Source organism: Rhinolophus sinicus, chromosome 2 (assembly GCF_057876585.1).
Source record: "Rhinolophus sinicus isolate RSI-liver-muscle chromosome 2, RSI-T2T, whole genome shotgun sequence".
Taxonomy (NCBI): domain Eukaryota; kingdom Metazoa; phylum Chordata; class Mammalia; order Chiroptera; family Rhinolophidae; genus Rhinolophus; species Rhinolophus sinicus.
Window position 1 is genome coordinate 96,403,996 of NC_142502.1, and position 14,215 is coordinate 96,418,210.

Below are 14,215 nucleotides of genomic sequence, written 5' to 3' on the forward strand. Positions count from 1 at the left end.
AGGCCCAGAGAGAGAAGAGACTTTGCTCCGAGTTAATAGGTGGTGGGGCTGGCACCAGAGCATAGGGTGTCCGCCTCTCTGTGCTGTATTCTTTCCACCACTCATTCACTCATCCGGGAATTTATTCACTCAACAAACATTGGTTGAATGGCCAGTCTGTGCCAGGCATGACAAAGACAGCCGTCACCCAACCCACAGGTAGGCTGGGCTGGGGCAGCAGAGGGGACAGTCATCCACCATAGGCTCTTATGTGAGCTGGAGGAAATACAATAGTGGCAAAGAGGGCAGACTTTGAGGTTCCAATATTGGCGCTGCCACTTACTAGCCATGTGACCATGGGCTGTATACTTAGCTTCTCTATGCCTTAGTAACCTCATCTATAAAATAAAAACAATAACCCACCTCTTAGGGTTACTGTGAGGACTAATTGTGTTGCTACATGTGAAGTACTCGGAAAGGTACCTAGTATACAGTAGGCACCTAATCAATGTGAACTGTAATAATAATGCATACAGGGTGAGGCACACACAGCGAAGAGAAATTAAGTCAAGCTGGGGTTGGCAAGGAGGGCTACATGGATGAGGAGCAATTAATCTGGGGTTTAAAGGGTAACTAGGAGTTTGCGGGCAACGATGAGGACCACAGGCAGAGTAAGTGCAAGACCAAGGGCATAGCTGTGGAGGCCTTAGAGGATGTGGGAATGAATCCCAAGCAGCTGCAGTGGTTCACGATGGGTGGGGGAAAGAGGTGTAGTCGAATCATCCGGGGGCTTTTTCACACTGTTTACTCAGCCCTGGAATCTCCAAATAACCCTTCCAAGGGGTGGTCTCTCTGCCTCACTGAGGATCCCCGCTGCAAGGAGCCCATTTACTTATGAGTGAGTGGGGTCCTCAGGTACACTGGGGTGGGGAAAAGATGAGAACCACTAGTTGGAACCCAGGGTTTGTGGAGTGGGTGGGGAATAGGATGGCAGGAGCTGCAGAGGGAACAGTTTATGAAAGGTCTCGAATGACACATGAAGGTGTTTGGATTTCATCCTCTGGACCAATGGAGGGATTCTGAGCAGGGCAGTGACCTGCTCTGAGATGCATTTTAAACAGAACACCCTGACGTCAGGTTTGGAGAATGAAATGAGGCAGAGGCCAGGGGAGTATCTGGTGATAATGGCAGGGTCTGTATGTCTGTCTATCTGGGTAAGAAACAGTGAGGATTGAAGTAGGGCAGAGCTTAGAAGGTGGCAGGAAGGGAGGAATTCAGGAAGTACCTGGCCGAACTGGGTGACACGCTGGGTGTGCAGGTGAGGATCAGGTGACTGGAAAGACAGTGATGTACAACTGGCTGTGTGTCCTTGGGCAAGTCACATAGCCTCTCTGTGCCTCAATTGCCTCATCTGTAAAATGGAGGTGACAATAACAGCACCTATGTCATTGGGTCATTGTGAAAAGTACGTAAATGAGTCAAAAGATAGAAAATGCAGAAAGAGTATCTAGTATAGTGAGTGCTGGGAAGTAGCAGCTGTTATTATGGTTAAGACTGGGAGTATTGGGGGTGAGAGAAAGAAGGCATGTAAGGTGCTGATGGCCAGTGGATGGATATGCTCTAAGTCTCCCCCAACACTTTCTCTTTTGTATTCTTGTCATTGTTTTAACTTTTTTACATTGTAAGATACACGTAACATAAAACCTACTATTTTCACCACTTTTAAATGTACCATTCAGTGGCATTAAGTAACTTTTCCTTTTTAACCCATCCTAATGTGCGGAAAGTTGCAGAAATAGCTCAAAGAATTCCCTGGAGCCTTTGCTCAGATACATCACATTTGGCCACATTGGCTTTATTTGTTCCCTCCCTTGGTATACACATACTGTTTTTTTCTGACCCACTGAAAAGTTGAGACATCATGCCCGTTTCCTCCTAAATACTTCAGTGTGTGTTACCCAAGGACAGACATTCTCTGCACAGCAATCAAGTTCAGGAATGTAACACTGATACGATGCTATTATCTAATATACTTAATATACCGGGGGCACCAAAAAAATGTGTACAAGTGGACACTTTGGTCAACGTTGCTCAAGCAGTAGTTCGCCATCATCAGAAGTGTCTGGACGCTGATGGTAACCACTTTGAGCACCTCTTGTCATTGCAGACGTCAGATGTGACTTGTATTCATCTTTTGTTATTGGTATATATTGGGTATTACAATTTTAATAGTTTTCTTTTCTTAAAATGTGTATACATTTTTTTTGGCACCCTCTGTATATTCAATTACTACCAATTGTCCCATTATTGTCCTTCATGGCACACGCCGCCCCTATCCCAGGATTCAATCGAGGATTATGCATTACATTTAGGTGTCACCTCCAAGCCCTCTTCTTAATGAGGTTTTTCCTTGGTTCTCCAAGGCTAAGAGAGGCGGGTCAGGAAATCCAGCACCCATGGAGATGGATGATGTCTAAACCTGTACATTTGCTCACTGACATATGTCACCATCCAAGCAGTGCCCTCGATGCCAGCTGCCTGGGTCCTGTGATGAACGAGGGCAGCTCACTTTCGGGGCCTGTTTTTCTAGGACTAAGGTTAATGTGAATTTGTGTTTTCCTTCTCTGAATACACACAGTGAAAGGGCCGGCTGAGTGAGCCACCAGAGCCCATGTGGGTATAAGTGGGACAGAGCAGGGCCAGCTGGAGCTTGGAGATGAGGGGCTGTGTTCAGTGCTGGGAGCTCCTGCAGGGATGAGGCTGGACTTGGGGACCTGCCTCAAGGGTGGTGGACGATGGAGTGCTACAACACCTCAAGCACTGTGGTGAGCTGGAGGGTCTGTCCTGGGACCCCTAATGTGTGGGGACCTGAAAAGCCTATGCTCTGCCTGGGCAGCTTCTCCAAGGCCGCTTAGGAGACAGAGTTCTACCCTGTGGTCTTGGCAGTCTAATGCGTTTCCAGGGTTCTTTAGGAGGAAAGCGTGGCTGGGCCGTAGTACCTCCAGCCCATCAAGTCCGTCCGTCTTCCTGCTCGTAATATAATTATACTTAAGCACTCGGGGTGACCCGGAAGGTGCTTCCAGAATTCCAGGCAGCTTAGCTTTAATTATTCAGTGTTTTCGCCTTTGTAGGGGAGAGGATTGGAAGACATAATCCTTCAACTAGCACTGATTTCCTGGGTTAGGAATATTATCTCATTTGAGTCTCATAATGGTCCTGCAAAATAGGCAATATTATCTCCATTTTGTAAGTGAAGACAATGGCTGTCAGTGATTTGTAGAAAAGGTAATTCGGGAGGCCTAAGTTTGCACCCTGGCTCTGTTAAGGGATTTGAAATAATACAGGTGAAGCTCTCAGGATAGGGCTGGCACACAGTAGGTGCATAAATGAGTTTTACATCACTGTCCCCATCCCCCATCGCCACTGCTCATCCAAAGTCACACCACTGGCCAAATTGAAAGCATGAATTTTGATGCGAGGTGCCCAAGTCTTTCTACTTCATAAATATGTTCAAAAGAGTCATCAGAGATCTCAGCCTGGCTTTTGGAGGTCTGGCTTCCATCTCATCAAAATCAGAGTATGCATACTCAGTGGATGTTATTAGACAATCGGTGACGTGTGTGTGAATGTGTGTATGCACATAAGCTGGATCTCAGAACGTCTTGGGAGACCCTCCTCAGATGGGCTGGCCCCCATACCTGCCCCTGCTTCAGAATCACTGGGTTTGAGAGATGTTGAGAACAGGTGTGTGTTGACCATGTAAGCAAATAGAGGCAGAAAAAGAGACTAGATGGTAGCTCAAGGCCATTCCAGCTGCAGAATTTTTTAAGCACAAAAAGATGTGTTGTTTGTTGCCCGCAAAAGACCAGAGTAATTCTGAGATGACCCTTGGGATCCTAGGGTCTCGTGGATATTTCAGAAGTATCTACCTTGAATCCCCCTTCTTGTATTAGGTTGGTACAAAAGTAATTGTGGTTTTTGCAATTATTTTGAACCTTTTAAACCGCAATTACTTTTGCGCCAATCTAATGTATTACTCCATTAAGCCCAGAGGGTTAACGCCATCATCGGCAAGTAGAGTGGTGTTTAGAGCATAGCGCAAGGGGTATTATTGTTAGAAATGGAGGATGGGACGAGGGGCACAGCTGGACCCACACCCAGCATCAGGGATGAACAGAAACCATATGAGTGGGTTGGGAGGATGGGGGGAGGGAGTTGGTCGAGCTAGCGTGCAGGATGAGTATAAAAGGTGAGTGGGAAATACAACTTGGCGGGCAAGTGCGAGGCCAGGTTGTTGAGGGCCTTGAAAGCAACCATAAAATACTCTACAGCTCTTCAAAGGACAGGTGTGTGGACTTTGTTGACATATGGAAATGTGTATTTGGAGAAAAAATAGAATGCAAAATAGTCTGTACAAACCCACAGCTGTACAAACACATTATGGTCTGTTAGGCTTACAGATCAGAACGGCGTCTGCGGTGCTGTCAAAAGCCCGGTTCCCCCCTTTTTATTTATTTTTCTGTAAATACTTGAGGAAAATGAAGAGAGAGTAGGAGGCCAGGCAAAGGAGTTCAGCTTTTAACTTGTGGACACCCCTGGGTGTCATGCCGGGTTTGTTTGTTCTGTTTTGTTTTAATTGAGATATAATTCATACACAGTTGATTCTCATTATTTGTGGACTCTATATATGAAAATTGTCCTACTCACTAAAATGTATTTATTACCCCAAAATCAATACTCAAGATGCTTTGGACATGCGCAGAGGGGTGAAAATTTTCAGCCACTCCATGCACATTCCCAGCTGAAGTAAAATAAGACGACACATGGCTTCTTGTGTCAGCTTTCATACTGTCAACAAGTGTCCTTTTCTATTATATTCAGGACCATGCTTTTTGTATTTCTTCGCTTTTTGTTGGTGATTTCACTGTTTAAAACGGCCCCCAAGAGTCGTGCTGAAGTGCTGTCTAATATTCCTAAGTGCAGGAAGGCTGTGTTGTGCCCTGGAGAGAAAATACGTGCGTTAGATAAGCTTCTTTCAGGCGCGAGTTATTACTTTTGCGCCAACGTAATATGTTAATCCATGAGTTCAATGTCAATGAGGCAACGACATATATTAAGTAAGGTGTCTTTAAATAGGAACACACATAAAACAAGGTTATATATTGATCAGTTGTTGAAAATGTTGTGACCAAGGTTTGTAGGAACCTAACGCTGTATTTCCGTCAGGGTGTTGATTCAGTTTTTGCTTATTTGGTATTGGAGCAAACTTACAGACCACAACTACCTAAAATAACAAACCTCGACTGTATGATAAAATTCACCTTTGAAATGAGCCCTTTTTTTAATTTTAGTGTGCTCACAAAAGGTTGTGCACCCATCACCATCACTGAAGATTTTTGAGCAGGAAAATGGCCCCACACAGCAGCAATTTAAGAATCACCTGTCTGGTGGCGGGATAGCTCAGTTGGTTAGAGCGGGTGCTCTTAGCAACAAGGTTGCTGGTTCGATTCCCACATGGGCCACTGTGAGCTGTGCCCTCCACAACTAGATTGAAACAACTTCTTGCCTTGGAGCTGATGGGTCCTGGAAAAACACACTTAAATAAATTTTTTAAAAGTTAAAGAACAAAAAAAAAGAGTCACCTGTCTGTCTTTTCCTGTTCCCTGATCTCTCTGCTCCCTTTCAGAATGCCCAGGAGAACCATGGGCTTGCTGTGCCCACCCCCTCTGTCCCAGAAGACTTTGCAGACAAAGAAGCGACAGGTAAGAGGACCCTGGGCTTGGGGCATGTCCATCTTTCTTTCCTCCTTCGGCCCAAGTACCTGGCCCACTTCCCCAACTGGTGAGAAAACCGGAGTCCCCAGGCCCCTTGGCTACGGGCTGCAGTGGTTGTTGAGGAGAGCTAGGGTTGGGTAAGACCTACTTCCAGAGGGGGCAGGATGGTGTGGGGCCAGAATAGGGCCGCATGAAGTGGTAGAAAGAACCCTGGAGTCAGACAGACCTGGCTTTGAATCCCAGCTCCCCTGTGCATTAGCTTTGCTCTATTGGGCAAATCACTTAACCTCTGTATTTTCAAATGAGCAATGGGAAAGACAATTCCAGTTCTAGAGGAGTAAAAGAGGGACAGGATGGGACATAAGTCACTTCTTTTTTTTTTTTTAAACACTTTTTACAATTTTTTAAATTGGGGAATATTGGGGAACAGCGTGTTTCTCCAGGGCCCATCCGCTCCAAGTCATTGTCCTTCAATCTAGTTGTGGAGGGCGCAGCTCAGCTCCAAATCCAGTTGCCATTTTCAATCATAAGTCACTTCTTATCACAGCTGTTGCTTAAAATCTGCCAGTGACTTCCCATGTCACTCAAAGGAAAGTTTCTTGCCAGGACTGCTGGAATCTGGCCTCACCTGGGCTCATCGCCTGCTTTCTTTCCTGGCTCACACTCACTCCTCCAACCATCCCACTGTCCTCTCCTGCAGCTCCTTCAATACCCAGGCACCGCTGGGTCTTTGCACTGCAGTTGCCTCTGCCCACACTGCTCTTCCCTTAGATACATGTACAACTCTCTCCCTGACTCCTTTCCTCTTTTCTCAAACGTCACCTTTTCTGAGAGGTCTTCTTTGACTACCCTATTCAAACCACACCTCCAGCACCCCTCCTGGGTTTTTCTTTCCCCTTATTAACCATCCTCAGATGTGGTAATAATTTACTAATGTATTGTGTTTATGATCTGTCTCATTGTCCCATTAAGACAAAACCTCCAAGCGAGCCAGTATTTTGACTAATTTTTGTTTTGTTTTGTTTTTTACTGCTATATCCCAGCTCTGAACACTTGGGTGGTCAATGAATGTTAATTTTCCCCTCCTCACTCATCTGTTCTTTGTTTTGAAGTTAGACAGCTGGGAAGAGCCTTACAGAGCTGTACACTCCCTAGGTTTGTTACGCTCTGTACTAGAAACTGAGAGGAGGGGATGCGAAGGACAGGTACCCCTAAGAGAGAAGCAACAGGGTATCCCAGCCACCTGTAGACTCTAGGGAGTGGGGCTGGGGAATGGGTCCGAGAAGGGAGAGTTGTGAGCTGCGGGGCCCAGAGGTTCTCTGCATCTCTCTAGTGACAGGTTGTCTGGATCACCTTCTTTCTACACACCTCATTCCATCCTGCAGTCGACAATCTATTCAGAAGTTCTCTGTGAGATGGACAACTACTAGGTTTTTAAAGACTCAGGGTCTTTAAAAAGCAGGAGTTGCTCATAGAAACTTCCTCAGTGAGAAGGCCAGGCCCCTGCGCCTGATCCATGACTTCCTGTCTCTCTCTCATTTTCCCTGTCTGTCTTACACAGGCTGAAACGTCAAGCACAGGTGATAGTAATCAAAGTGTTTCCCATCCATTAAGAGCATACTATGGGCCTTGCACCGTGATTATGCCATTTACATGTATTTACATGAATTCTCTTATTTAATCTTCACAACAGCTTTATGAGGTACGCACTGACATTATGCCCATTTTAGAGATGATAAAACTGAGGCTCAGCAAGGTTAGCTAGTATGTCCAAGGTCATAAATCTAGTGAATGGTAGAGCTGGGATTTGAACCCTGGTCTTTCTGGCTTTGTACCAGTCAAGGCCCCTGTAAGAAACAGAAGGTGCCCTCAAAGGAGGTAACTGAAGAGAATTCAGTAAAGGATGATATACCAGAGTGTGAGCAAGGCAGAGAAGGGTACAATGTGATTTTCAGGAGTAAATGGAGAATATTCAGTACAAACTCCAGAGGCTGGGCCAGGGATGGGCCAAGACCCTTCCCTAGATGGAAGAGGGCCACTTCCAGGACAGCTCAGGAGACTGCAGACATTGCCGCTCCCTCCCACTGGGTGTTCAGAAGGAAAAGCATGACCCTGACCAGTTCCTCTTTTGCTTGCCCACCCGACCTTGCCCTGGGCACACAGAGATTGGCAAGGCTGGTTGACTTCACTGGCCTCCTAATATTTGCCTCTCCCTCCTTCCAGGTGCCAGCTCACTAGTCAACGGCAACCTCCGATTGTACAGCTCTGTGGGTGACCTGAGGCCTGCGCACTATGGCCAGGACCCACTCATCCCCCCGCCTCCCCCAGGCCCAGCCCCAGGGCCACCCACAGGACAAGGGGAGTCCCGACCACCACCTCCACCTACCAAGGCTTCCCCACCACCTCCCCTGCTACTGGAACCCCCACCCCCGCCCAACATGGCCCCACCTCCACCCCCAGTACTGGGGGCCCTATCACCCCCATCCACACCCACCCCTCCAGATTTCATTCCCCCTGCCCCGCCCTTGGCCTTTGTAGCCCCACCCCCACCCCCAATGCCAGCCCCAGCACCCCCAGCTCCAGTGTCTCCTCACAGAACGAAGACTTACCTCTTTCCCCCTGGGAATGTCACTAAGTGGAAATCAGAGGTAGCACTGAACGGCAGGCAGCCAGAAGCCCCCAAAACCAGCCCCCCCAGGAGCCCTGCTGAACCAAAGGGGAGCCCCCTGGGACCCAAACCAGAGCCCCACCTCACTTTCCCTCGTTCATTCAAAGTGCCTCCCCCAACGCCAGTCAGGACTTCGTCCATCCCAGTTCAGGAAACACAAGGGGCTCCTCCAGAGGAAGAAGGGGCCACCAAGAAGGCCCCCAGTCGACTCCCTTTGCCTCCCACCTTCCAGGTCCGCCCCGCATCCCTGGTCTACCCGGATAGGGCCCCGGAACCAGATCGCCCTGGGGAGCTCAGGACGGTGGCACCTGCCAGTCCAAGGCTGGGCCAGTCCCAGTCCTGGACAAATGAACAAGCTGAGACTCCACCCCCAGCCTCTCCCCTGCCCCTTCCCACAGCCCCGCTCCCTCCCCCAGCACCCCCACTCCCTCCCCCAGCACCCCCCCTTCCCCCAGCTGCCCCTCCTTTGCCCTCTGCTGAGAAGGCAGCTCCTCCACCTGCTAGGTTTACGAAAAGCCCCAAATCCAGCTCTCCTGCTCCCAAACCCAAACCCAACCTCCCCAGCCCAGAGGACACAAACTCTTCAGAGCCTGTGGACTGGCGGGATCCCAGCCAGATGGCAAAGCTGCGGAGCGAGCTGGCAGCCTACCTCTTTGGCTCCAAGAGAGAGGACCGATGCACTAGTCACAAGCCGGGCCCAAGAGTGGCCTCTCAGGAAAAGGAAGGCAAAAAAGGTCCCTGCCTGCCAGAGAAGGAGGCTCCCCCGAGCCTGCCAGAGAAGGCGATACCGCCAAGTGATCCTGAGAAGAGTCCCTGTCCGGAGAGAGGGGCCACTGCTAGCCTGACCCTGCCCCCTGTGGACTACATCCCCCAAGTCTCTCCAACTCCCAATGTCCAGCAGATTCGGAATGAACTGGAGGCCCGGCTTTCCTCATCAGCAGAGAAGGAGGCCAAGCCCAGCATAGGGTCTCTGCCTCCCAAACCTCGGCTAGAAGGAGGAAGAGTCTTTGAAAACAGGGCCGATAACAGCCAATCCTCCAAGCCTGTGGCCAAGAATCTGCCTCCACTATCCACCACCCCTCTGCCAACCACGCCACTCCAATCCAAGGCCACACCTGGGCCAACCACACCACCCAAGGCCACGCCTGGGCCAGCCACACCACCCAAGGCCACGCCTGGGCCAGCCACACCACCCAAGGCCACTCCTGGGCCAGCCACACCACCCAAGGCCACACCTGGGCCAGCCACACCACCCAAGGCCACGCCTGGGCCTGCCATAACATCCACAATCTCAACTCGGCCTACATCATCTCACCTGATAGCAGAGAAGAACCTCGTCCCAGCTGAGCGGTGGAAGAAACCAGAACCCCAAGAACATGCAGTGCCTTCCCAGACAGAGGCAGGAGGGTGCCCCTCAGAGGCCAGTAAGCCTCAGACACAGGGAGCCCTCTCATCTCCAGCCCTCCCACCAAAGATATCCCCTGGCAGAGAGGAGGGGACATTTCTCTACAAACCCCATCACAGCCAGAACAGCCTCAGCCGAGAGATTGCTGTGGTGATACCCACCATGGTCAGAGGAGAGGCTGCAGGGTCACAAGAGCCTATGGAGGCGAAGGGGCCCCAGGGGCTGCCAGCCAAACCCCTAGCCTCAGCCCAGCCTGCTGACGAACTCCTCAGGCATCCAGTGACTGGGGAGGTTGTGGAGCGGGGCTCGCCCATGGCCCTGCTCCTTGCAGCTAGGCAGAGGGCACAGAAGGGGAGGTCTGGAGGGCTTGGCGTGGGTCGGTCCTCCCTGCCAGGGAGTCTTCGTGACCATGGCAGCCAGCACCAGGCAGGCTCTGACAGCATCTTCCTCAAGGAGGGCCGGCCCAACTCCTTCACTGTGGTGCCTAAGTTACCCACGGAGGCTGAGAAGGACCTGCAGCTGGCCTCGTCAGCACAGCCCACTGTCCCCAGTCCCTGGAAGCCCCAGCGGGGCAGAGGCCCAGAGGGCACAGAGCCAACCAGAGGGCACAACTGGACCAAGGAGCCCCAGGCCCCTGTGGCCTGGGAAAGACCAGCATCCTCCAACCTTCCCCAGGACCGCCTGCTGCCCAAGTCCTTCTCATCCCCTTCTTCTCCTTCCTACAAGAGGGAGGAGGAAGAGGAGAAAGAGTTCAGCTTCGAGGTCATCCCACCGCCTCCAGAGTTCAGCAATGACCCTGAGCCCCCCGCCCCGGCCCTTCAGTATCTGGGCCGCCGGCGCTCCCCTCCCCGGAACAAGTTCTCAGACTTGGGGCAGCCCCTGCACGCGGGCCCCGCGGCCCCGGCAGCGCCTCGCGGCTTCTCGCGCTCTCCGGCGGGTGCGCGCTACGCGGGGACCGGAGGCCTGGAGCGCTTCTCCCGCGGGGGCAGCTCGCTCATCAAGAAGCGCCTATACGTCGGGGAACCCCACCGCAACCCCGGGCTGTCCCGCGGTGGCAACGGCCGCAGCCTGAGCACCCCCAACTGCTTCGGGCCGCAGCCGGGAGGGCCCTTCGGAGCGCCCGGAGGCCCGGAGATGCGGCGCGTCAACTCGGCGGGTCGCGTGGCCCCCGGCGGCCTGAGCACGCGGAGGATGTCCCTGGAGGGCCAGGCCCGCGGAGAGGCCAAGTACAAAGCTCCTGGTGGCGACCATGGCTGCACCCCCGCTACCAGCAGGTGAGCTGGCGATGAGGGCAATGGAGGGACGCCGGGGTAGGCAGCCAGGTGAAGTGGAGGCACTGCCCTCGGACCAGGCCTCAGCTGTCCGGCAGTGCGACACATTTGGTGTTCTCCCCTCTGGCTTTCGGGCCTAGAGAAAGTGGGGGGGGGAGGCGCACTTTACCTGCAGAGGGTGCTTCCCTTACGTGTTTTCTCATCTCCCTTCATCTCTCTTGTTCTGGCTTTCCCTATCCTCCTGCTTCCCCCAGCAACTCCCCCTATTCTTGCTCCTCTCTCCCAGCCCCTGGAGTCCCAGGGCTTCAGGCCAAGTGTGGGGAGATCTGAGTGATCATTGGGTACCGGGATTTCCCAACGGTACAGAAGGATCCAGAGACAGGCTGAGTGAAGCGTTCTGAGTAAAGGGCATTAGGCATGTACTCTGTGATCGGCAGGGCCTAGACGGGATGGGGAGCCCTGTGTATGGTGAAGCAATACTGGTGGACTGGGGTCCCACCTGAGGTTGATAAGCCGGGGGCTTGTGGGACAGAAACCGGAGCGCTGAGCCACATCCTGGAGGCGATGGGAGGGGCTGTTGGTTAACCCGCTAGAAATATTAACCTCTCCTCTCTTCTGCTTCCCACCAGGTCACCCCACAGCACCCCCTACTATGGAAGCCCCATCAACACATTCACCGTGAGGCCTGGAACCCGCCATCCCATCTCCTATGCGTACTCAGGGGCCCATCGGAATGCCCTGTCCTGAGCCCAGGGTTCTCCCAGCTCTACCCGAGGGGGTCAGACCCAGGCACTTGTTTTTGTGGGGGTGGGAGGGATGCAGCAGGAGTTAGGCAGCCTGACTCAGACACAGAGGAGTCTTTGTTGTCCGAAGACAGACAAATGGACGATGAGTAAGAAGCAGCAGCCCTCGGGGGGCTTCTGTTTCTGGGTGTGCTGTGGACTGTACACAGCACAGATGGGGTGGGAGGGGGAAGGAGGGAGGAGAGGAGGCGCCTTTAGGACCTGGAGCCTGAGTTTCTGCTGTCTGGTACTGTTTGCTTTAGCGAGGCTTATTTAAAGCAGTTTTACAAGCATGGCCTACTGAGCAGGTTCTGAAAGCAAGGGGTGGGGCATTCAGTCTGAATGGGAACCCATCTTGGGGTGGCTGTGATTGCCTGTGAGGCCCTCACGAAAAGGGGGTGTAGGGTGCTATAGGTTGATCTCTGTAGCCTCCACCAGTCCACCAGTTGCCACTCCAAGGTGATTCCTGGGACTCCTAGCATGGCAACCACGGGAGGTAGGACCAGGAATGCGTCTGCACATGTGGAGAAGGTACCAGAACAGAACGCTTTGCATTCATTGGCCAAGGGCTGGGATGGGGGGTTGATGGTTCATTTGGCCCTGGCCCAGGCCTTTAGCTGCAGGGAAGCCTAAAGAGAGAAGCCTTGGCAAGTTTGGAGAGGGAGACAGGATTAATGCTTGCTTTTCTACTTAGACCTAAGCAGCCATTGGGGATTGGGCTCAAGGAGCCAGAAGGCCTAGGGCTCGACACCAAAAGTCTTACATAGCCAGGTCCTGTTGGGGATTTGGAGAGGGGCATCATTCCCAACCACCCCTCCCAACTCTGATCCAACAGGTCCCCAGTATTATTGAGGCCTTAAAATGTGTAGCCAGGATAGATGCTGGAAGGCCTTGGAGAGGGAGGCAGCAGAGATGGGAAATGACATCTGAGAGATGTTTGCTGCCGACAAGGAATATGTTTTTGGAAAGTCAAGAGTGGTAGAACTGGGCCAATTCAGAGCAGGGCACAGATCAGTAGGGTGGCCGTTCATCCTTTGCCTTCACAGTTCCGGTTTATGCCTGTTTCCCAGTGAATTTAGACCCCCCTCCACTTTCAAAAAAAAGTCATGGTTTGGGTGATATATGGTCACCAAACATATCAGTAGACAGTATTCCTTGGCCTACCTTCCTTGCCTTCAGGTCTTGGGCCAAATTCCTGGGACCAGGCCAAGGCAGGCTGCCTGGGTGAGGAGGGAGGGCATGTAGTGGCCCACCTCGGAGGAGGGCAGCCAGGAAACAGTTGCCTTTGGGAGCAAGATGCTGGACCTTTATGATTTGTGGTAATCTTGGTAACCTATCACAAAGGTACCTGTTTGTGGGGACAGCAGGTGAGCCACTTCAGGGAGAGTGAAGGTTGGGCAGGCTCCCTGATGGGCAGGAACTGGTTACCTGTGTTCAAGAAGCGAAACCCACTTCAGCTCCGGCACTGGCTCTATGTATAGGTGTGTATTTTCCCTGTACAATGTTTCATAAAAGAGTTCACTAACTTATCTGCTGTATTAAGGGCTTGAGGGGTGAGGTGTGTGCTCCCAGCTGTAGATTGCTCTGGGGTGGGCAGGGAAGGACTGGCTCTCCTGTGGCATGGGAAATAAACAGGCTGGTTTGGAGCCTCCAGCTCTGTGGCTGCAGACTGAACGACTCGGACCTCCTGGGATGTAGTGAGAGCTTGGGGGAGCTCAGTGGGGAGAGGCTGAGCACAGGGTGGTGACTGAAGCGGTGAGCCATTTTGCTAGGCCCACGCTTTCTCTTCTGATCCTCCGTTCTCCAGATCCTTCAAGGGGAAGGAGTCTGGGGATAACAAACTGTGCCCTTAAGCAAGTCTCTGACTCGCTGAACCTCAGTTTCTTCTTGTGTACACCAGGCATGATACTCATACCTACCTCATAAGGCTGTTGTGAAGATTAGAGACGGTCATGCATTCATTTAACAAGTATTTGAGTGACTACTAGATGGCAGACGCTATGCTTAGCACGGACACACAGTGACGTGACTGCTGCCCATGGCAAGATTATAGTCCAGTGGAGGAGAGAGAGGGGATGAAGAGAACACACCAAAACAGAAATTATAATAAGTGGGAGGAAGGAAAGGAACGGGAAATGTGAGAATAACTGGAGGATGAAGGAGAGACGCGGCTGTACATGAAGCAGGTGGTTAGGGAAGGCCTCTTGAAGTGGTGACATTTATGTTGATGTAGGCAAAGCATCCAGCACATGTCTGGCACTCAGTAGTTGCTCAATAAATTGCATCTTTGGGTGACGACTACCTTATGTTTGTGTGTGGCCTTTCACAGTTTCCCA

General features: G+C 51.7%; 1 protein-coding gene across 2 annotated transcripts in view; it reads left to right on the top strand.

Moving 5' to 3' along the window:
• C2H6orf132 (chromosome 2 C6orf132 homolog) overlaps positions 1–14,185 on the top strand; it is a 32,230-nt gene extending 18,045 nt beyond the window's left edge. The window contains exons 3-5 of one of the 2 annotated variants that reach the window (XM_074332922.2): positions 5,666–5,741; positions 7,977–11,100; positions 11,727–14,185. In XM_074332922.2, coding sequence (XP_074189023.2) covers positions 5,666–5,741; positions 7,977–11,100; positions 11,727–11,844 — 3,318 coding nt within the window. In that variant the 3' untranslated portion in view covers positions 11,845–14,185. The remainder of the gene's footprint in view (positions 1–5,665; positions 5,742–7,976; positions 11,101–11,726) is intronic. The other variant, XM_074332923.2, reaches the window with a different exon arrangement.
• Positions 14,186–14,215: the final 30 nt, after the last annotated feature.